The sequence below is a fragment of the Camelus bactrianus genome, chromosome 9, assembly GCF_048773025.1.
Source record: "Camelus bactrianus isolate YW-2024 breed Bactrian camel chromosome 9, ASM4877302v1, whole genome shotgun sequence".
Lineage (NCBI taxonomy): Eukaryota > Metazoa > Chordata > Mammalia > Artiodactyla > Camelidae > Camelus > Camelus bactrianus.
This window is the reverse complement of record NC_133547.1, coordinates 2654025-2676629: the sequence shown is the minus strand read 5'-3', so window position 1 is coordinate 2676629 and position 22605 is coordinate 2654025. Positions and strand designations below refer to the sequence as shown.

The following is a 22605-nucleotide window of genomic DNA, read 5'->3' as shown; positions in this document are numbered from 1 at the left end:
ATGTCATCGAAGGTGGCCCTCCCCACTCTGTTTTTGAGGGAATGGGAGAATAATGTGTATTGTGCTGGTTCCCCTTAAGGGAACAACTGGAAGTGACCCCAGGAGACAGTTGAAATACAGCTGTCATAGTGCTTGGCTCCCAAGATGATGGATACTGGAAGATGGTGATACATGGCTGAAGTGGATCCTGGTAAATGACACTATCATTGGGTGTCCTGGATCCTGGGAGTTGATGATGTCATGGTTGTGGTGGATCCTGGTAGATGGCACCATGGTTGAAGTGGATCCTGGGAGATGATGATGTCATAGTTGAGGTGGATCCTGCGAGATGATGACACTATTGGGTGTCATGGATCTTGGGAGATGATGATGCCGTTGTTGAAGTGGATCCTGGGAGATGATGATATCAGGGTTATGGTGGATCCTGGGGTGTGAAGACATGGTTGAAGTGGATCCTGGAAGATTGATGACACCAGTTATGGGGGACTATAGGAAATTTTGGCATGATCAGTCCTAGTGGATCCTGGTAGAAAATGTTACCATCAGCTATAGTGGATTCTGGAATGACATCATTGGTCATGGTGGATTCTGGGAGATGATGACATCATAATTGTGGAGAATCATGGAAGATGGTGACACCATTGACTATAGGGAATCTTGGGAGAAGGTGACACTATAGTTATGGTAAATCCTGAAAGAGAATGATACCCTAGTTGTGGTGGATTCTGGGAGATGAAGACACTATAGGTCATAGGGAATCCTGGGAAATGATGTCATCATTAGGCATGGTTGACATTTGACCCCAGGTGCAGTGCCATCAGGAGTGGTGGAAGTCTTGTGGTGCTGCTGATGTCATCAACTAGAGCAGCAGCAGGCATATCCTAACCTCCCCCCACCCTGCAGCCGGAGGCCAGGACTTGTTTACAGAGGCGATGGTGTCTGTAGTTTTGGCAGAGAGAAGTGGCGCTAGCCTTTTGGCCACCTATGAGTCTGAGGACTCCAGGAGCCTGGTGGGCCAGAGTGGCCTCATTGGGAGCAGAAGCCAGTCTGGGAGTGCTGTCCTCCGGGAGTCACACAGGAGGTGACCTCACTACACAGGGGTAGGACCTGTGGCCCAAATTCCCTTTAGGGGAAGGTCTGGTGGAGCTCCTGCAGGGCATGTCCGTGGGGTCAGGAGAAGGAGCAACCAAGCTAAGTCACGGAGGGACAAGGCAGAGACCGGCGATACCATCACAAGTGATGGCCTTCCAAAGCAGGCGGTGTCTCTGGGGATGACATCACAGCGCTGGGGCAGAGCCTCCAGTGGTGTGGCGGCTCACTACCAGCAACCCGGAGACAGACCGTCATCTCTGGCAGAGACCTCTCCAGATGGGGCAGCCTTCCCAGTGATAACATCCCTCAGATGACATCTCAGGCTGGGGCACTTTCTCTGGTGCCCCCAGGATGGCCATGGCCTCGGCATCCCCTGCCTTTCTGTGACATGGCAGCAGCAGTGGCGGTCTCCTGGTGATGTCTCAGAGCAGGCAGAGTCATCTCAGAGATATCGCAGAAGGGGCCTCATCCTGGAGATGTCCCAAAAGCAGGCTGTCATCTCCAGTGATGACATCATGGAAGAGGCAATCCCTCTCATGACATCATAGGGCAAGGCACCTTCTCTGGCAATGGCATCACAAAAAGGAAGCAGAATCTCTGTGATGATGTCATAGAAAGGAGGCCTTATGTCTAGTGAGGACACAGTTGGCCAGGCTTTTTCCCCTGGGATGTGTCCCAGGAAGGTGGCTTTGTCTGTAGTGATGACATCACAGACAGAGGCATCTTCTTTGGAAGAAAATATTTTCCTGGTGATGATGTCAAAAGAGGACTTCTGTTGCCAGAGATGACATCATAGAGTGAAACTTATCTATGCAGTGACATCATAAGACGGACTCTCTGTATCTAGGGATGACATCATAGGACAAGGCATTATTTCTTTTATGACATCACAGGAAGGAAGTCTTTGTGATGACATCATGGAACATAGACATAGCCTCTAGTTAAGTGTGGGCCTGTTCCTCTGTGATGACCTCATGGGAAGGAGTTTTTGTCCCTGTGATAAACACAGACATCTTCCATAGTGATGACCTCACAGACATCTTCCTCTGTGATGACATCACAGGAAGGAGGCCTTGCCTCATACTGTGATATAGAAAGAGGGATCTTGTCTGCCATGACATACAAGAAAGAGGCTTTGTCTCTGGTGACGATTTCATCCAAACAGTGTCCTTGAAGGCAGCCCCCTACCACCTCTGATCTGGGCTCCAGGCCCCTGGAGTGTGCTGGGGGATGCAGGCTGGAATGGGGGCCCGGGAGGCTGCAGCCCCCAAGCCCCGGGCCCGGCCTCAGACACTCAGACAGTCACCTCATTCTTGCTGGCAGTGCGCAGGTGTTGGGGCAGGTGATGGCCGGGGATGAACTGCAGCTGCTCCAGTGTGCCCTGGCGCTGGAAGGGCGGCCTACGGGCCAGCGTGCCGCCGCCTCCGCCGGTGTCTGACATCCAGGCGGGCTGCGGCGAGCCGTGCAGGCCGTGATGGTGGTGCGCGTGCAGGCTAGGTGGTGGAGGCAGCCCGTGCAGGGGGGTGGGGGGCCCCCCGGGCCCCAGCAGCAGATTGGAGTGGGAAGCGGCCAGGCTGGCACGGGCGGTGGGCTCCGGAGGCAGAGCGGGGCTGCGCGGGGGTGACAGGAGGTGCTCGCGGCTCTGGCGCAGGGCCTCCGGTGAGGACAGAAGCAGGTGCTCCTGGGACACGAGGCGCGCTCGCGGCAGTGTGAACTCGTAGCGCGAGCGGCCCCCGTCACCCAGCAGGTGCTCCTGGGACATGACACGCCGCGGGTTGGGCGCAGGTGCCAGGCCCAGTTCCTCAGGGCCACCCCAGCCATCCATTCGATAGCCGCCCCCTGTGCCAGGTCGCCGAAGTGTGTGCAGGGGCAGCGTCCCGCGGGGCATCTCCGCCAGGTGCCGGCGCTTCAGGTAGGCCTCATCCAGATCCTTCTCGGCTGGGGGAGAATGGAAGAAACCACAGAGGTGGGCCCACAGCCAGCCCAGAACCTGCCCCTCCTCTAGGGCATCCTACCCCAACACTGACTCCCACCCTCACAAGGACCCCAGACATCACCTGGAACTTCCTGGTCATTAGCCTGGGCAGAGGCACAAGTTTAACCAATCAGAACATTCAAGCCAGCTAGGTAGCCAAAGTGCAGATTCCGAGGCCCAGCTGGCAGTGCTAGGATGGAAGATGGGGCTGGACTTCCTTTTTTTTTTTTTTTGGCCTGGAAACATCCCTTCCTTTGGGAGTAGAACCCAACTCTTGCTTTTGAGGAACTACTTTTCTTTCCCTCTCATCCTCTAGCAAGTATTTTTCAAACCTGGAGATTTGACCCATTCGAGGGTTGTGAAGTCGATTTTGTGAGTGGTGAGTGACCACCATTTTGAAAAGTGAAACAGTAGAAAATGATCAGAAAGTGTCCCATAATAAGAGGATAATAAGTTTCAAACCTTTCCTGTAATTAAAAAATGTGCATATATATGTATATGTGTGTGTCATGCGCCATAATATAAACATAATTTCTTACTGTGGATCTCAGTTTTAAATGCTTGAAGTCTACTCCACTACCAGAGATGGGCCATTGACCCAGAAATGTCCAGTCAGAGTCTCAGTGATTGGTTCAGGGACAAGCATGTGACCCATTTTTGGTATCCAGGCCTGGGATTTTTGCTGGAATCATTGGAAGACTCCTCTCCTGGTAGAATGGGAGCCTGAAAATTCTCAGGGCCATCATTGCCATCATAAGGGGAGGGTCTGTCTGAAAATGAAATCAGCCCACTGTTTAGGAGAGCTGAGAGATGTGGAATTCTGGAGACACTTTTGAGCATCTGGATTCAGCCACATCTGAAGCTTGTGGCCCATAGACTTTCCATTATCAAACCAGCATTGTTACCTTTTTTAAAAAAAAAAGTTATATTTCTATTAATTGCAAATCAAATTCTGATGAATACAATAGATCTTGTGGGGAGCACCATGAATTTGCATTTTAAAAAGGCACCCCAAGTAATTCTGCTACAATGTTACCTCAGGTAATTCTGGAGCAAACTTGGAGAAAAAAACTAAGGGCAGAGCTAAATCTTTAAAAGGCCATGGGCCACTGTCCACGGTCCTGAACCGAGGCCCTGACCCGACCCCATCCCCCACTCAGCTTCCCTTCCATGGACTCACCCAGCCTCTTGAGGGAGGAGTAGCGGTTGAGTTCAGATTTCACTGCGGCCTCGTAGGATGGGGGCAGATGCGAGAGGTTGTGGAATGACCGAGAGCAGGACAGCGTGGAGTAGTGCAAGGAGGGGCTGGGCGGTGGAATGGCCCTCCAGTCTAGGGCAGAAGGACAGGGCGGGGGGGTGGGTGTCAGTCCAGTCCCTCCTCTGTCAGACCCAGCAGTTCTTGCCCTCAGTCCCTTTAGGACGTTAGAAATCTTAGACTCCAACCCCTCAAAGCCCCAGCAGTCCAAGCTCCCTCTGCTCACTCCCCCTACCCACTTAGGGGCTCTTTGCTGGGAAGAGGAGGAGGAGGGGCTCAGCACCTACTGTACACCCAGCCCCAGGCTAGGAGGGGTGCACTCTGGGTAGGAGAGAGATGACTACTTCTGGCAGACACGTGAGGAAACTGAGCCTCACTCGGTTACCTGGCTAGACTGTGAGGACTGGCTCACAGAGTCTCACCCCTGCTCTATCCCGGGCACCTGACTCCAGCTCAATATAAGGGTGGGAAGAGAAGGAGTCCTGCCCTCCCTGCAGCCCTGCCCTGGTCCATACCCAACGTGGCAGCATGGTGTTTGGGGCTGTTGACGTTGAGGTGCAGGTAGTTGTGGTGCAGATTATCTGTGGGGATAAGAGAGGAAGTGGATCACTGCATTGTCTGCTCCCAGCTGGCACTGCTGTCCTGGTCTTTTGGAAGGATCCCCACTCATTTCAACTTGGTCTGCAACTCTAGCCCCTCCTGCCTCCTGATTCTTTGCCCTGACTTGCTTCTCCCTCCTGCATCATCAGACCAGCCTTCTGGCCACCTGGCCAGCCCACCTCCAAGGTCAGCTGCACTCTGGTACTCCTGACATGTATACCTACTCCTGCCCCTTAGCTGCTCGAACTCTTCCCAAGAGACACAGTTTAAAGTGGGGATGGTGTTTGAGGCCTGTGTGATTTGGCTCCAGCTGACATCTGCAGCCTCATCTCCCATCCCTCCCCTCAAGCCATGCTTCTCTCTGATACCCAAATGAGTCAATCTCAGTTATGCCACCGGGCCTTTGCACATGCTGTTATGCTGTTCTCTCTCCTTTGAATCCCTTCTTTCCCTGAAGAACTACTCATCCCTCAAGATCCAGGTCAGGTGTCTTCCTTATCACTACTGTTCAAACCCATCTGCTCCCCTCCATTCCTGACTGCAGATCAGGCCCTGTATTTACTGCCTGCATCATCATCTCAGCCTCTTCCTGAGCCTTCTTCTGCTCACCTCTCCCCCTTCACAGGGGTTCCAGTGAAACAGTTCTTCCAACCTCTTCTGACTTGGCTGCTCCCCTGCTCTAAACTTCTCCATGGCTCCCCATTGCCCTCAGGACAAAGGCAGAGCTCTTCAGCTCAGCCTGGAACTCATGGGACTTCCTGAGGTATCTGCCCACCCCCTCCTCTGCCTCAGCTCTCTGGCCACTTCACAAGCTGTGCTCCAGCCACTCAAAGCTCCTCCTGCCCAAGAAACTTCCCTCACCTTCCCAGCCACTGCTCCAGCATCACTTTCTTTGGGAGCCGCCTCCCCCTCACACCAGATGAGATCCTTTTCACCCTTTCAGCTACCTGGACTTCTCCACTTCTCCATCATAAGCTATAAGAATAACCATAATATGAAATGAATACTGTTATGATTCTCATTTTATGGATGAGGAAACTGAGGCCCAGAGAAGTGAAGTCACTTGCCCCAGATCACAGTGGTAGAGTCAAGATTTGAGTCCAGGCGTCTGGCGCCCAATAAATTCTCATTAAATTACTAAATGTGTCCTTATGTGTCATTGGCTGTTGGGTGTTCTGACATGAATTTCTCAAGTGCAGGGGCTGAGAATGTCCAAATCTAAATCACCGTGGTGCCCATGGGGCCCACCCAGGGGGTCCACTGGAGGGCAGCGGGGAGGTCTGGCCCACTGCAGAGTCCGGTGTATTACCTGGAAGAGGTCTCGGCCACAACGGTTCAGGGAAGGCAGGGGCAGCAGGCTGAGGCTAGGGGTGGGGCCTGGGCAATGAAAGGCGGGGCCATCCGTGGTGGGCGGAGCCACAGGGACAAGGGGCGAGGGCAGAGGCAGAGGCTGCAGCCGCAGTCCCACTTCCTGCTCACCGAGATTGGAGGGCTTCACTGTGTTGTAGATGTTCTTGGGCGTCCTCGGAGGCATGCTGTCGGGACCCCCGACCCCCGGGGTTAGGGAGCTGCTTCGTGCCCGGTCCGGGCGGGTACCAGGCCCCGACTGATGCCTCAGAATGTCCACCAGAGCCCTAGAAGCGGCAGAGGAATGGTCAATGGCCTGAGTGCTGGCGGTGGGGGTGGGGAGAGGGCGAGCGCAGGCCTTTTTCCCCTCCCTGTTCTCACCTTTCGGGGTGTCTGTTCGCTCAGCTCTGCTTCTCACCTTTGGCCAAGCTCTTTGCTAATGTCAATCTGAGCACTGCCCCACTGCCACAAGGTCCCTCCGGCCACACTTCCGGCTTGAAGCGCCCCTTCCCTAGTTCATTTGGACTACCCCTTCTGTGGTCCCTCCCACATCGTCCTCCCTGTGGCTCTGTCCCACCCTGAGCCTGGAACCTCAGTCCTCTTCTTTTTGCTGGCTTCCCCATGGCAATAAAGGGTGCTATGTGGACCCCAAACCTTAGACTCACTCTTGACTCCTCTTTTTTTTTTTTTTTTCCCTCCACAGCCCTCAGCAATCCTGTGGATTCAACCTCCAAAATCTATCCCAACTTGGACTACTTCTCAACACCTCTACTGCTACCAGCACCATCTCTTACCATCAGTGCTATAGTCTCCTCACTGGCCTCCCGATTTCTGCCCTTGTCTCTTGCCCACTAGTTTCACACGCACAGCCCAGGAATCAGATGGTGACACACGGAGCTCAGGCACTCCAGTGGCTCCCTCATCACAGTTAGAATAAAGCTGGCTTCTGCCTGCTTCTCGCCCACTGCACTACTTCTCCTTCTCAGCTCTGGCCCACTGCACTCCAGCTGTACGGACCTCTTTGCGTCCTGCAGACACTCCACCTCAGGGCCTTTGCACTTGCAGTTTCCTCTGTCTGGAATGCCCTTCCCACAGACATCTACTTGATTCTGCCTTTCCCTTCAAGTCTCTGCTCAGAGAGGCCTTTCCTGAGTGCTCCGTGTAAAACAACACCTTCTCTCCCACTCACAGCTTGTTATGCTGCTTTGCTTTCTTCGCAGCAGTCATCAGTATCTAAAGTATATTGCATATGTGTTTGCTTGCTTACTGTCTTGGTAACAGTAGCCAACATTTGTTGCGGGCTTACCATCCAGGACGCCACATGAATCAACCCAGTTAATCTTCATTACAATCCGAATGAGTGGAGAACAATTATTAGCCCCATCTTGTAGGTAAGGAAACTGAGGCACAGAGAGGTTAAGCAACTTTCCCAGGGTCACACAGCCTGCAGGCAGCAGACCTGGGATTGGAAACCAGGTTTATCCATTAGTGCAGGGACTTTGTTTTGTTCACTACTATATCCTCAGCTCCTGGCCCACAGAAAGTGCTCAGGAAATATTTGTTGAATGAATGAAGGCCTGAGCCTACCCCGTCACTCTGTAGCCTGCCACTTCAGTTACATGCATTCTCAGGCCCCGCCCATCTCTCTAAAGCGTTCACTTCTGCGCTCCTGGTGGCTGCCTCCTCCGTCTCCAGCCACGCCCGCAACATTGCCCAGCACTCCCCAATGGCTCCGCCTCCCGTTGCCCAGGGCCCGTCCCCAGACTCCTCACCCTCGGGCCCCAGAGCACACACACCTGGGCACGTTGATTTCCCGGTGCGCCCTGGGCGCACGGGACGCCTTGCTGAATGCCACTTTGGCGCCGACGCCCACGGCCAGGGCGAAGCTGATGACCCCGCACACTACGTAGGCCGTGCTGCCCCCGGGGCCCTCGCCCCCACGCACCCCGGCGCCCCCCGCCCGGCCCCCTTCCAGCCATCCGGCTTGGCCGGGCCCGGGACCCCCGCCCGCACCCCCAGCGCCCCCGGCGCCCCCGGCCAGCGGCGGTGGCGTGGTGGCCCAGCGCGGAGTGTCATAGTTGGAGCAGGAGGCCTGAGCCAAGCGCATGTGGCGGTGCTCGCAGCAGAAGCGGTAGTGGCAGGTGCCGCAACAGAAACGGTAGGAACCAGTGCTGCAGTTGAAGGTGGCGTCGTACTGGCCCATGACATCGTAGTAGCCGTGGCAGAGCTCGGCAGGAGGGGGCGCCCGTGCCGCCGCGCCCGGCCCACTCTGGGTGCTGGTCCTGGTGCCGGTGCCATTGGCGCCTGGGCCCGCTGCGCCCCCGCCGCCAGTCAGCGCCCCGGTCAGGCGCCGCAGGTGCGCCAGCAGGGCGGGCAGCGGACCCGGGGGCTCGGCGCTCGTGGCGTTGGACGGGAGTGCCCCCGCCTGGCCGGTAGTGGAGGCCAGGAGCAGGAGGGTCCCGAGGAGCAGGAGGGCTGGCATGGGACGCGCAGGAGGTCGGACCAGGCCGCCAGGCTGGAGGGAGAACGGAGGCTGGAACGGTGGGCAGGAGAAAGATGGACAGAGACGGAGAAATGTGGAGGTGGGCGGCGGGAAGGATGAGGAAGGAGGGCCAAAGGAAGGTAGAAGGATGGAGAAACGCGAACCAGAAGACAGAAAGGATGGAGGGAGGGGAAATGCATGGGCCCAAAGTTGGTGGTCCCAGCGGCAGTGTACGGTGGTGGGGAGCAACAGAAATGTACGCAGACACCGCAGAAGGAGAATAGAAATGATAATGGAAGGACGGAGAAAGAGTCAAAGCAAGTGATGAATGGGAGAGGGAAGCGTGGGAAAGTCGTCAGTGACGTCAGGGATGCCAAGAAGTAAGAGGTGGACCAAAAACCAGCGGAAAGATGTGGTGGAGGGAGAAGAAACCACGGAGGCAGGTGAGGGAGAGAGGGTAGAGGGGAGGGTAAGGGGTGAGATGCGAGTGAGCGAGGGCAGAGATGCAGAGAGTGAGAGGTGGGCAGAGTGGGGAGGAGGTTGGGATGGGCCAGTGGGTGGGGGGAGGGAATGAAGGGAGACACGTGGGGAGGGCGAGGTGGGAGGAGTCAGGAGATGAGGAAGAGAGAGAAAGAAGAGTGGGTGGGGGGAGGAGAGAAGGAGAAAAAGAGATTGGAGTTGAGAGTCTGAGTTTATAGCCCAGGAGGGGTGAAGAGGCAGTGCAGGGTTTCTCAACCTGGGCACTACTGACATTTGGAGACAGAATGTACTTAGTTGTGGGGGCTCATCCTGTGCACTGCGGGATGTTTCTCAGCATCTTCCATGCCGGGAGCTTCCTCATTCTCCCGCATTGCGATAACATAAGATGCCTCCAGGAATTGCCAGATATCCCCCTGGGAGCCGCAGTTGCCCCGGGTTAGAACTGCTGGCTTAGACCCATCTGGTCCTCAGTTTCCTCCAGTGCTCATTTCTCTCCTTTGTTTAGGTCTGGTAATCAAGGGATCTCGAGCCTCAGCCCCCTCACCACCACGTCCACACACGGACACACACACTTGCCCTCTTAGAGTGTCAGATCTGAAGTGTCTCCTTGCACAGCTGGAGAGTCAGGGTAGCAGTGGTTTGTCTACAATCTCCACCACGTGCCAGGTGCCTGACACTGGACAGGCTCTTACCTAAGTCCCCATGTGCCTCAGTTTCCCCCATCGATGGGGATAAGGATGGCTATCAGTGGGTGGACAGAAGGATGAACTGAGTTAACATGTGTGGAAAGTTTAGGACAGTGCCTGGTCCAGCGCAGCTGCTATACTTCTATGAAAGGAGGGTGACACAGGATGAGGAGGAGCCACATGGGACAGGTCTGCCCAGCTGTTTCTAGGCAACAGCCCAGTAGGCGGGCTTCCTTCAGCCCTGTTTACTGAGGCTGGGGATGCAGCGGTGGATGAACCACAGGGCTCCGCCTGTCTTTATGGGGTTTGTGTTCCAGAGAGGGTAGACAGCCAGTACACAAATCAATGGAATGCATGTTGAAAACTATTCTGACGAAACATTAAGAAATTATGAAGGGAGTCATGAAGGAATGAAAGCAGTATGGGGGGTGTGAGAGAGGGTGGGTGGGTGGAACTAGTTTAACAAATGTTGTTCGTTATTATTTTTATCCTTTGTTCCTTTCCGCCGAGTGCATGTGTAGCTAGGCACCACACCGTTATCAACAAAACTGCTGGGGGTTGTGATGGGGGGAGAGTTATGGGGAGCTGGGGCTCCCAAGCCTCAATCCGCCTCTACCCTCTTCCACATGGGGCCTCAAATTTCCTTTTTAGCTCTGCCCTGGCCCCTCCTCTGAACTCCCCACAAGATCGCCTACTGGATGCCTCCAGTTGGTGTCAAAAGAGCATTTTGGAAGTGGCTTGGCCCACACTCTGCAAAGCAGTTTGGCAGTTCCTTAAAAGTTAAACATAGAGTTACCACATGACCTAGCAATTCCACTCCTAAGTATCTTTCCCAAAGAATTGAAAACATGTTCACACAAAAACATGAATGTTCATAGCAGCACGACTTATAACAGCCCCAAAGTGGAGACCACCCAAATGTCCATTTGTTGAAGAATAGGTCAACAAAATGTGGTCTATCCATACAACGGAATAATATTCAGCCATGAAAAAGAATGAAGCACAGATACATTCTACATCACGAAGAACCTCAGAAACATTAAGAAAAGCCAGACACAAAAGGTCACATAGTGTATGATTCCATTTATATGAAATGTCCACAACAGTCAAATCCATGCAGACAAAGCCAGTAAGTGTTTGTCTGGAGCTGGGGGTTGGAGGGAGGAGTGGGGAGTGACTGCTGAATGGGTTCAAGGCTTCCTTTTAGGGTGAAAAATGCTCTGGAATTAGATAGTGGTGGTAGTTACACAACATTATGAATTTATTACATGCCATTGAACTGGACACTTAAAATGGTTAAAGTGGTAAATTTTATGTTATGTGTATTTTACCAGAGATTTCAAAACACCACTTACATATGTCAGTTGATGTCACTACTCCCCTGTTCAGACCACCCACTGGCTTCCTGTCACATGAGAATGAAACCCAGACCCTTCTCCCAACTTCTTGTTCCTTCGTGCCCTCCTAGGCCCTGTGCCCAAGATGCTCCCAGCTTCCAGCCTTTGCATTTGCTGCCCCCTTTGCCTGGGACCCCCTCCTGCAGATGCTGGTCTGGCTATGCCCTTCCCTTCCTCAGATGTCCCTCACGTGTCATCTCCACGAGCCTCCCCTGCCCTGTCTAAATGGCCCCCCAGACACTTCCCACTTTTTCACAGCTCCCATCTCAACTGGCCACATTACATGTCTTCCCCACTAGACTGTAAACTCCACAAATCAGAGATTTTTAGACAAAAATAGTACGTGCTCTGTAAGTGTTTGTTGCATGGATGAATGTTGAAAGAAGTGTGAGAGGTTGATCTTCTCTCTCTTCCACACACACACACACACTTCAGATGAGGATGCTAAGGTTCCAAGAGGTCCCATTATTTGTCTGAGCCCCTCAGTGCAATAGAGCTGGGCTCTGAACTCAGGCTTCAGGGCACCACTCATAGACATGGGTGCCTTTATCCCACACAGAGAAACATGAGCTGACAAGCACATGGACACACCTCTTCCCAGAGTGACACATGCACGTGGTGATATGGATTCTTTCATTCATTGAGGGCTGCTACATATGGTTGGGCAGGTTGTGCACTGCACAAAGGGGTCTGGCTAAGAGGCTGGAATTCAGCTGGGCTCTCCTTCCTAAGGCATGCTGGTGGGGCTGCATCCATCTGCAGGAAGGGGCACGCTTTTGAAACATACACAAGGGTACCGTCTGCCTGCTAAATCATAGATGCTGGGGAGCTGCCTTGGGCCAGGAGAGCCTTTGTGTCGTCTGCCCCACAGGGGCTAGCAGTTTGCCTGCTCAGTTCCCATGCTGTGCCAAGCCTTCAGCACAGCACAATTTCTCCCTTGGCCAACAGAGTCCCAATATCTCTTCCAACTGCACACAAATGTGCATGCCCAGGGAGACACAGCTCCAGGCCATTGACAACTCCGGGGAGTGAAGCAGGTGGAGAAGTGGTATACATCCCCTCAGACCCAGCAACACACCCAGACACAGCACACACACACACACACACACATGGCTCCTCTACCATTGGGGATCCCATAGCCTCCTGCCCCTGCCCCATACCTCTTGACATAGTTGCTGATCCAGACACAAGGATACAGGGCATCAGTTCTTCCTTTATCTCACACAAAACTCTGAACAGACACACAACAGAGCTTGTATACACAGTGACCCAGAACACAGGACATCCACACAGTGTCCCAGACACAACACACAATGACACCCAATATCATCCTGGTGGCACACCTGAGCCTCCTCCCCACATACATGGACATGCACAGAGCTCCATGTTGACACACAATCATGCCTTTTTGGGCATTCCCACCCACAGTACACAAGACCCAGATACAATCTTAGACATCCTGACACACCAGGACCACACACAACTCCAGAACATGGCCAGGGGCCTACCCCAGCTGGCTGCACATGGACACGCCATGGCACACATCACAACCCACCTCATGCAACCATGGGCACACACACCAGTGGGAACTGAGCTTTGTTGAGTCTGGGAGTAGGCATGTGACCCTCCACAAGACACGCCCAGATAGCCCCGCCCCCACTCCACCCCTACCCTTCCCCAACCCCGATCTCACACATCCAAAGGCATTGTCCTCCTCCATGGCTGGAGAGAAATGGCCTCCCAACCCCAATCTCCTCCCTCCCGCACCATGCACACCCAGCTGCTCAGGGCCAGAGGTCTGGCTCTGCACCCAGCCCAGCCCAGAACCTGAAAGATACAGATGTGGGTACAGAGATCAGGGGAACCAGTGTGAGGAGGGGTCCCAGGTTAGGCCCCGCTGGGTCCCTGAGCTCCTGGAGAACCCCCTTACCCACCTGCTCCCCTGAGCAGCACTGTGCCCCACCTCTACCCCTATCCCTGACCCTCCTCTGGACCCTGCCAGCGGGGGGTAGGGGTGGGGCTGAGGGCTGCCTTCTGAGATGCCTGGGAGCAAAGAATGAGAGATACAGCAGGACCCAGGAGGAAGGGAGACTCAGGCCAGAGAGAAGGGGATAGAGACCCAGGGAGAGGGACAGAGACCCAGGGAGAGGGGGACAGAGACCCAGAGAGAGAGGAACAGAGACCCAGGGAGAGGGACAGAGACCCAGAAGGAGACAGACAGAGACCCAAGGAGAGAGGGAACAGAGACCCAGAAAGAGCGGGACAGAGACTCAGGGGGAGGGGGACAGAGACCCAGAAGGAGGGGGACAGAGATCCAGAAGGAGGGGGACAGAGACCCAGAGAGAGAGGGACAGAAATCCAGAGAGACTCAGGGAGAGAGGGATGGAGACCCAGGGAGAGAGGGACAGAGATGGAGAGAAGGGGGGTGTACAGATACCCAAAGAAAAGAGCACAGAGACCTGGGAGGGCAGAGACCCAGTGCGAGAGCAGTCGGGGAGCATTGAGGGAGACAAATTCTGAGAGGAGGGTCAAAGACCCAGAGAACTGGAGTTCAGAGTTGGAAGGAGAGAGAGAGGGAGCGAAAGAGAGAACCAAAGAGGGAAGGCAGAGACCCGCAGAGGGGAGGAGACCGAGTCAGAAGCCCAGATCTCAAGCATCGAGGGGCTGGAGAGGGGTCCACAGGTGGCGGCGGGGTGGCGGCTGATGGTGCACGGGTGTCTAGGTAGAGAGGGAGAGGCCACGATGCACGGGGTCCGAGTACAAAGGGAGGGTCTTCTAGGAATATATCCAGGGTTGAGAGTGGGTTTGGGGTAGGGCTGTGGAAAGCGGGCAATAGGAGGCGTGATTTGGGTTTAAGAGGAGGCGGACCCATCAGGTGGAGGAAAGCTGAGGGAGAAGGGGAGGTGTCCAAGTGGGGGCGGCGATCCCAGTTCTGGGCTGGGGGAGGCTGGGTGGAGGGATCCTGCGCCGCCCCCAACTTGCCACCCGGGAGGCGGGAGGCGGGGACTGAACGGGAGATGTGGACCCTCCCCACGTACTCCCCGCGGCCCGACCCCCCACCAAGTCCCTAGGCCTTCCTGTCTCTTGTGTCTCTGTCTCTGCGAGTCTCTGCGCCTCCCAGTCCTTCCTTTCTTCCGGGACCCCACCTCTCGCCACCCCTCCCTCGGCCCGCCTGCGGGCCTCTCACCTCTAACACGAGGTGCCCGGGTCACGGTCTCTGCCTCTCTCTCTCTACGTGTCTCATCGCATCTCTGCGTCTTTGAGTCGCTGCCCGACGTCTCTGTCTATCGCTCTCCCCTTTTCTGAGTCTCAGTTTTCTGTGCCAACATTCCCTCCTTCCCTCTGCCCCTTCAGTCTCTTTCTCTACATCTGTGTCTGCACCCTGTCTCCATATCCCCATCTCTCTCTACCTCTTCGACTCCATGTCTCCATCGCTGTGTGTCTCTTTGCCAGGTTTGCTGTCTACAGATCTCTGTCCCTCTGAGTGTGTCTCCCCCGACCCCGGAACCCCAGTCTCCCTCCCTGGGCCCCCCCACTCTCACTCAGGCTGAGGTTGGAGGGGCGGGGTGGGGGGGCGCTGCGGCGGGAGCTGTGTGTTCTCAGCGCAAAATAGACTCCTGTTGCCATGGCGACGCGAGCGCGGCCTCCGAGACGCGAAGCTTCAGGCTGGGGGGTGAGAAGGGGGGACACCTGGATCCGGAAGGCGGGGGCCGGGGGCCCCGATGCCCGCTCCCAGGGGCTCCTGGAGGAGGGGTGAGGCTGGGACTCCTAGGTCCCTGCAGAGAGACGGGGGGTTGCTGGGAGCTCTCATGCCGAGGTCCGGTGACCTGACCTTCTGGGAGGGGTATGGGATCCAGGGTGGGGTGCTCTGATTCTCTGATGGGTGGCAGTCTGGCTGCGAGCTCTGACGCCTGGGTCCCTGAGGGAATCAGAGATTGCCTTTCTCAGCCCCCAACGTTGCGGATCGGTGTGGGGACTGAGATCCTGAAGGGGCTGAGAGGCTCTGACAGGAGGGTCCATAGAGTCCCGACTCCCAGATTTCCAAGGGGGCTGCAGAATTCTGGGAGCCCCCATGTGGATCCCCGGGCTTCTGCGTCTTAGGGAAGCAGGGACCACTCAGATGAAGCTGTCTCTCCTTCCCATCCATTCGTCCATTCATCCGCATGCTTGTCTCTTCCTTCCTCCCCGTCCCTAAGTCCCTCGAGCCTCAGTTTCCCCCTCCGCACCGGGTGCGGTCACGCTCACCTCACTTTCCGGATGCGGGACCCTGGGGGAGTCGGGGTGGCGGCGGCGTCGGGGGACGGCCGGGGGAGGCAGAGCGAGCGCGTGTCTGCGAGCCAACCCGGCTGGGCGTGCGCGCGCGCTGATAGGGGGGCGGCCGGCAGTGTTGGGCGACCCCAGGCCGGCAGTTCTTTTCCGTGCAGATGTGTGCCGGCTTCGGTGCAGACGTGACAGTCACCGGCCCTTGCTGCCTTTGCCTCGCACCGGCTTGGAGCTGGGAAGAGGCACCTCCCCCTCCACCTGCTGGGGTCCCCTCTTCCCCACGCCTGCAGCCCCAGGTCGCCCCCAGGATACCCCCCAAGCCCACAAATGGTTCAGTCCACAGTCACATCAATGTTTATTCTCTGAGTCCGGGTCCCACACAGTCTGTGACACTCCCTCCCCCTCCCCTTCCCGCCCCTTGAAGTGGCCCGGAGCCAAGCCCCACCTCCAGCTCAGCTCAGCCAACCCCTGTCCAGCTTCCAGGAGCCTTATTTACATTTCCGGGAGCTGCTGCCCAATAGAGAAGCAGCACCCTCCTCGCCTCCTGAGGGGGCGGTACTCCCAGTGGACTGCACCACTCTTGGGATCCAAGGATGGGGGAAAGCGCTTCCACGAAGGTCCCAGCGACAAGAGGGTGGTCTCCCTTCAAGGCAGGGTAGGGAGTTCAGTGGAAGAGGGGGTTCTGGCCATTGAAGAGGCCCAGCAGCCCGCTGTCTGGGGTGGGATCCTTGATGATCTTCTGGATCTGTAGGGGGAAGAGGGGGAGTCAGGAAGAGTCAGGGGTCCCTGTCTCCATAACAGATCCATGACTTCTCCATTTTCATCTCCCTCGCCCTTTGGCAGCAATTGGCCAAACTAATCTCTTCCTCTTTGAAAACTTTACCTGGGGCCTCCCTTTCACCATAACCACCAGGGTTGGTTAGCTCTTGGTCCACCTTGCTGGTTTGGATCACTAAGGGTGAATGGCTCTGTCCTGGGGCTCCTTGTCTATACCTGCTTCTATCCCTCAACTCTCAAATCCAGCCTGCACTTTGCCCCTCAAATCTGGGCTCACTCATCCAACTGCCTCTTAGCTGTCAGTTGCCACTTGACCTCTCAACGTCATCGCCCCACTCCTACCCCCATCAGCAGACAGCTTGAGCATCTGTGCTCAAGCTGCAGCCTCCCTCTAGGCTGCCTTCTCACATATTGCACCCATCAACAATGCCTGTCATGCCTGTAACCTCCAGAAAGTAAAAAGTAAAAATAAGCAAAGCCTGTATCCCCTCTGCCTCCACCCTGATCTCCCCTCCTTTCTGCTACATATCCATTGGCCACCCAGCACCAAACACAGATCAGACAGTGGTCATCTCCCCAGCGCAAAACCCCCATGGCTGTCCCTCCCCACCACACCAAAGTCTTTGGGAAGACTCTGCTCTGGCTCCTCCCTGTCTCCGCTCCTGTACTCAGCCAGGGCTCACCATGCCTCACTATGGTTCCTGGAATAAGTCAAGTTTAGTCCTACCTCCAGGCCTTTGCCCTAGCTCTTTCCTCTGCTAGGAACACTTTTTGGATGACTGGCTGCTCCACCCCTTCCAAGAGGTGCCTCCCTGCTGCCAGCCACCATCTGATTTCTCACACACTCCACACATTCCCTCCCCAGCTCCAGGGTGCAATGTATAATTGAATGCAGATGCTTTTGCTATTGCCCCTGGACCTGCCACAGTGGCTGGCACATAGCAGTTGCTCAATAAATGCTCAACAGAACTGAACCAAGAGGATGAGAATGGACAGACCTCAGAGGATCTCAGAGGAATTTGATATTCCAGGACGTCCCATTACCCGAAGGGCCAAGGGTGTGAAGCAGCAGAGGCTACCTGGTCAGACCTGGGTACTAGGAAGGCCACGTGGGTGATGGGTGTGGAGGCTGGACCTAATAGCCACAGATTGGAGGGGTTGGGTGGGTAGGGGTCAAGGGCTCCCATCTGCAGGGCCCCTGCTAGACTGTTCTTTCCCCTGTCTGCCTGGCTCCCACTCATCTTCAACTTGCTCTAAAATTGCCTTCTTCCAGGGGGCCTCTGGACCACCCTAGGCACCCCCTCCTCTGCACACCTTGCCCCCTCCCCTGATTTATCTCTCTCTCCAGTCCTCATGGCCGTAGTACAGCTCCCTTCACTGATTTATGATGTTGACCCACAGTCTCCCCCACTAGAACTTAGCGCCACTGGAGGGGGCAGCCTGCTATGTTCCTGGATGTATTCTGCAAATATGCTACAGGTGCTAAAAAGATACCTGCCCTTTGCCTGGGGGGTCAGGGAGGTGTCGGGAACAGGGGGGTCAGTACCTCCTTGAACTGGGGGTGGGCGGCATCACCCACGAGCTGCAGAATGAGTCCTTCACTGGTGGAGAGGAAGGCACCGCTCTGCCGCATCCGGGACAGTGCCACCAGCCGGTCCACCTGGCTGCAAGCGGGAGGGAGAGTGCCAGCAGTTTGATCTAGACACTCAGACACCTGGCAAACTCAGCAGGGATCCTGCCCACTGGTTCTTCCTGGGTGCCCCAAACCCACCCCACATGCACCCCACCCTTCTGGGGGACCCTCTCACCTGCGGGAGGTGCAGGCATCCACCACCACATGGACCTGCAGACCCCGGTCCAGGAGGTCCAGGGCCGTGTGCTAAGGACAGAAAGAGGTCAGGGCCGACCCCAAACAAGAACAGGGGTCCTGAGTGAGTGAGTGGGGAACCAGGATGGGGATGAGGGAGGCTTGGATCACAGCAGGAGGTCCCTAGATTACAACATGATCCTAGGAAGGATGGGAGCCACTGGTAAAGAGAGGGGTCCTGAAGGAAGGTGAAAGTCCCAGGTCCAGAGGGGAGTCATAGGTCAGGAAGGGGAGGACAGAGGGTTCTGGGTCAGGAAGGACATCCTTTTTAGGTTGGGGAGGTCCCAGGTGTGAATGGAGATCCCAGCGGTTCAGTTGGTGTCTCACCAAAATGCAGGCCTGTGTTTCCAGGCCACAGAGGAGCACAGAACACAGCTGGGGCCGCATGTCCAGCTCCTGCTGCACCACTGGCACCATGCTGAAGCAGGTCTTGGGCCATGGCTGTAGACCCTCAGCCCCCAGCTCGGGCACCGTGGGGCCCAGGCCTTGTGGGTACTGTTCAGTCAGCACGGCTGGCACACCTAGCAGCCGGGCCACCTGTTGGGGGGCAGGGAGGAGCAAAGGTCTGAGCCCAAGGTTGGAGCCTAGGGGTCTGGAGTCCTAGATCTGAGGGAGGAGGGGCTGTGGGATGGACTCCCAGGTCTGAGGGAAGAGGGGTTGAGGGTCTGAATCCCTGGGTGTGAAGGAGGAGGGGCTGGGGGTTGGATCCCTGGGTCTGAGGGAGGAGGGAATGGGGAACTGGACCCCTGGGTCTGAGGGAGGATGGTCTGGGGTCAGGACCCCTGGGTCTGCGGAAGGAGGGTCTGGGGTCTGGATCTCTGGGTCTGAGGGAGGAGGGGGCTGTACCTTGAGCATGCGGGCAGCCACAGAGACGATCTGGGGGAAGTACACGGTGTGGCGGAACTTCTCCTGCATGTCACACAGGAACAGGATGGATGATCCAGGGACAACTCGCCCCAGGCCGGGCCGCACAGCTGCCATGTCCTGGGGTGGGCAGAGGGGCTGAAGGAGTGGGATCAGGCAGGGAGGGCGATTCTCTGCATGTCCAGGGTCCACACATTTAGACCCTAGGCTTCAACTGTGATCTTTCCCCAGGGGGAATCCAAGGTCTTAGTGGTGAAGTGTCCCGCCCAGGGGCCCACTGCCTGTGAAAGGGAGCAGGATGTGAGCCCTGAGGCAACAGGAGCTGCATTCCCCCAGCTGCACCACCTCCCTCTTTCCTGTCCTAGCGGCAGTGGCAGTGACCTGGGATCCATCAGTCTGACTGCCTTCTCTGCGACCAGTTTACCCCTGTGTAAAACACACGAGCAGAACTCCCCTCCAGGTCTTAGAAAGGCTGGTGTACCCATACAATGGAATATTATTCAGCCATGAAAAGGAGCGAAGTGCTAACACATGCCATAGCATGGGTGACCTCACCATGATGCTTGGTGAGACAGCCCAGTCACAAATGACCCCACCCAGGAGTCCATTACATGAACTGTCCATAATGGTTGAGTCCATGAGGACAGGAAGCAGGCTGGTGGTGCTTCCACCTCGGGGTGAGGGGTGGCGGAGGTAATGAAGGGTAACTGAAAGGGAGTATAGAGTTTCCATTTGGGGAGATGAAAACATTCTGTAACTAGATAGTAGTGATGGTTACACAATATCATGGATATACTAAATGCCTCTAAATTTTACACTTTAAAATGGTCAAGATGGTAAATTTTAGGTTATGTGTATTTTACTGCAATTTTTTTAAAAAGAAAGAAAAAAAATTAAGGGGGGCTGGTAGAGCCACCTGACCAGTAACCCTTTTAAAGGGAGGGACACTGACTCCCAGGGGTCCTGCATCCTGCAGGGATTAGAGGCATGCCTGCCTCCCTGTCAGAGCATCTGAGCATCTGGACCCTGGACTCGAGTCTCGCATGTCCCAGCTCATGTACCCAGGAGTCTTGTGTCCTTGGGTCCCCAAGTTGCTGCACAGATGGAAGTTCCAGCTCCCTCTCTGCATACTTACTCATTTATTTATTAATTTATTTAGGAAACAGAGACTCTGCAGACCCAGTAGAGAGCAAACTAGATGACACTCCTTCCTGGCAAGCTTTAAAGCTGAGTGATGAGTCCCTAAGATGTTTGTGATTGTTCTTTAAACTGAACACATCTACCACTGATAATGTTTTCTGTGTGTGACATAGCTAAAATTTAAATAAAATCTTTGAAAATCCAAAGCTGACCCTATTAACCCCACCACCACCACCTCAGCTCTCCTTAACACCCCCTTGGCTTCCTCAGGACTAAGGTGTAAGCTCCTCCCACAAGACTCTGGGGACCATTCCAGCCTTGATGGCCCAGTCCCACCTCAGGGCCTTTGCCCATGCACTTCCCTTCACCTGGAGTGCTCTTCTCACTCCCTTCAAGGTGTTAACTCTTCAGGAGACAGGAGGGACAGGGTCAGGTTGGGGAAGGGGAGGGATGGAATGTTGGAGAGCCTGTGACAAGTGTCTGTAGTAATGAAGAGCTCCCCTATGGGCTGGTAGGAGTGTGGACTACAACAACCCCTAGGGATAACCACATGGCCGCATATCTCAAAATTACAGAATCACAAACCCTGTGACCCAGGGAACTCACTCCTAAGTATTTATCCTGCAGACATGTGACACAAAGTTATTCATTATGGGACAAAGTCATTCATTACAGAACAAGGTTATTCATTATGGAACTCTTCCCAGGGCAGAGGACTAGAAATAAATCTAAACATCCACATTTCAGGTACTGGTTACATAAGTTATGGTATATCCACACTATGGAATTCTTTGCAGCCAGGAAAAATCACAAGGAAGATCTTTAAGTAACAGTGTGGAAAAGTGTCCAAGAGATGTTAACAGTGAGGGGAGAAAAAGCACATAGTGTGTATAGCACTGCTCCCATCTGTGCCAAAAAACAAAAGTTTCTTAGAAGTTCCAGTCTATGTCTGCTCTCTCTGGAAGCCATTTAAGGAGCAGGCTCTTCCTGCAAGGACAGGCCTCTGAGGGGCAGAGTGTAAAGGACATTTGATTTTCACTGTGTGCAACTCACAATTTTGGACAATGTGTAACAAGTTGTCTAGTCAGGAATAAATACAAGAAAAAAAGATTTACATAAGGTGAGAACCTATCAAAACCAATCTGTGGAGTTAAAGTTATGATAATGGTTACCCATGGGGGGCAGTGAGGAAGGAGGTACAAGGCAGGCATCTGGGGTGTGGGGGATGTTCAACCTCTGGATGGATGCTGCTCACACCAGAGCGTTCTCTTTGTGAAGTTACTTGAGCTCTGTACCCGTGGTTTGTATGTTTTCCTATGTCTGTGATATATATATACCTCCATAAAAAGTTTTCAAGGTATAAAATGGGGAAGACTCGCTGGCCGCCATGGGGCTGGACTGGAGGTGGAGGCCAGGGAGAAAGTGGGGGCTGGGATCCAGGTGGTCAAGGGTGAGGCCTGGGCTCCAGTTTAGGCAGAGAGGACAGAGAAGGGCAGGAAAGGGAGCTTCAGGGGGCAGATGGGCCTGGCTGTGGGGGAAGGAGGAAGAAGGAAGATCCTTAGGTTTTCGTTTGGTCCGAGGGTGGCAATTCCCAGGGACTATTTGGGGACCTGGAGAGGGGAATTGACTTTAGGGATAGATTGAAAAATTTGGGGGGGGGGTGTGAATGTGAGCAGGGGGTCTGGGCTGGAGACAGAACTAGGGGTTCTCTCGGGGAGTGATGAGAAACCAGAACGCACCTCTGAGTGGAGGGAGCCCAAGGCCGGAGGGGGAGGGGCGGCCCGAGGTGGGCGGCAACCTGAGGAGCGAATGGGGCTGTTTAGATCCCCACGTGGCCTGAGGAATCCGGTTCTGCAGCCAAGACTAGCTGTGAGACCTTGGGCAAGTTTCAGGCTCTGTTTGAGCCTCAGTTCCCTCCTTGGGGTCAAACCGACCCACCACGCAGGGATGATGCGGAAACTTAGCAGAGCGGGCGGAAGTGACCCGGGGGTTGGCCGCGGCCGGGGAAGTCCTGGCAGTTTCCCCACCAGCCTGGGGGGAGGTCGGTCCCAGGCAGCGCGGGAGGGGCCTCACACCGAAGGCGCCGGGATCGAGCCGGGCCCGCCCTCCGTAGGTGAGGCCTGGAGTCACTCACCTCTCGCAGCCGGGACTTCAGCGGCTCCGGTCCTCCCTCGGGGTTCCCAGGCCGGGTTACCGCTTCGCACCGAATCGAAACTTGCCCCGCCTCCGCCCAGCTCCGTCTGCGTCCCGCCCACCCAGGCCGAGCCGCCCAATAGGCACTCGCCTCGCTCTGTTCAGCCCCCTCTCCCAGCCAATCCTCAAGCGTCGCTACTTCAGCCTTGTTGGAGGGGATGTGTGGGCCCCACTGAATGTCCTGAGA

The 22605-nt window shown here is 55.3% G+C and overlaps 2 protein-coding genes across 3 annotated transcripts; both read right to left on the bottom strand.

The window, feature by feature from the left end:
• Positions 1–1761: 1761 nt before the first annotated feature.
• SHISA7 (shisa family member 7) lies at positions 1762–9197 on the bottom strand. The gene is made up of 5 exons (XM_010962071.3): positions 8066–9197; positions 6402–6556; positions 4838–4903; positions 4248–4397; positions 1762–3030 (listed from the first exon to the last, which is right to left on the bottom strand). Exons 1-5 carry the CDS (start codon positions 8749–8751, stop codon positions 2387–2389), a joined length of 1701 nt encoding a protein of 566 aa, XP_010960373.2. The 5' UTR covers positions 8752–9197; the 3' UTR covers positions 1762–2386.
• A 6718-nt stretch (positions 9198–15915) lies between these two features.
• Positions 15916–22512, bottom strand: ISOC2 (isochorismatase domain containing 2). Of its 2 annotated transcripts, none has more exons than XM_074369204.1 (6): positions 22360–22512; positions 19068–19223; positions 18549–18758; positions 18163–18233; positions 17901–18018; positions 15916–16322 (listed from the first exon to the last, which is right to left on the bottom strand). In XM_074369204.1, exons 2-6 carry the CDS (start codon positions 19200–19202, stop codon positions 16242–16244), a joined length of 615 nt encoding a protein of 204 aa, XP_074225305.1. In that variant the 5' UTR covers positions 19203–19223; positions 22360–22512; the 3' UTR covers positions 15916–16241. The 2 variants fall into 2 exon arrangements, with proteins under 2 accessions (XP_074225305.1, XP_074225304.1); XM_074369203.1 differs by having other exon boundaries at positions 19068–19205; positions 22360–22495.
• Positions 22513–22605: the final 93 nt, after the last annotated feature.

Bases quoted from the DNA above. Each gene is read 5' to 3' on its own strand.
- ISOC2 (XM_074369204.1), bottom strand. From the start codon at position 19,202: ATGGCAGCTGTGCGGCCCGGCCTGGGGCGAGTTGTCCCTGGATCATCC. The intron at 18,019-18,162 runs GTGAGAGGGTCC...TCCCGCTTGCAG, and splicing joins GATGCCTGCACCTCCCGCAG to CCAGGTGGACCGGCTGGTGG. The intron at 16,323-17,900 runs GTACTGACCCCC...TTCCCCCTACAG, and splicing joins CCCACCCCCAGTTCAAGGAG to ATCCAGAAGATCATCAAGGA.
- SHISA7 (XM_010962071.3), bottom strand. From the start codon at position 8,751: ATGCCAGCCCTCCTGCTCCTCGGGACCCTCCTGCTCCTGGCCTCCACT. The intron at 4,398-4,837 runs GTATGGACCAGG...CTTCTGCCCTAG, and splicing joins ACACCATGCTGCCACGTTGG to ACTGGAGGGCCATTCCACCG. The intron at 3,031-4,247 runs GTGAGTCCATGG...ATTCTCCCCCAG, and splicing joins CTCCTCCCTCAAGAGGCTGG to CCGAGAAGGATCTGGATGAG.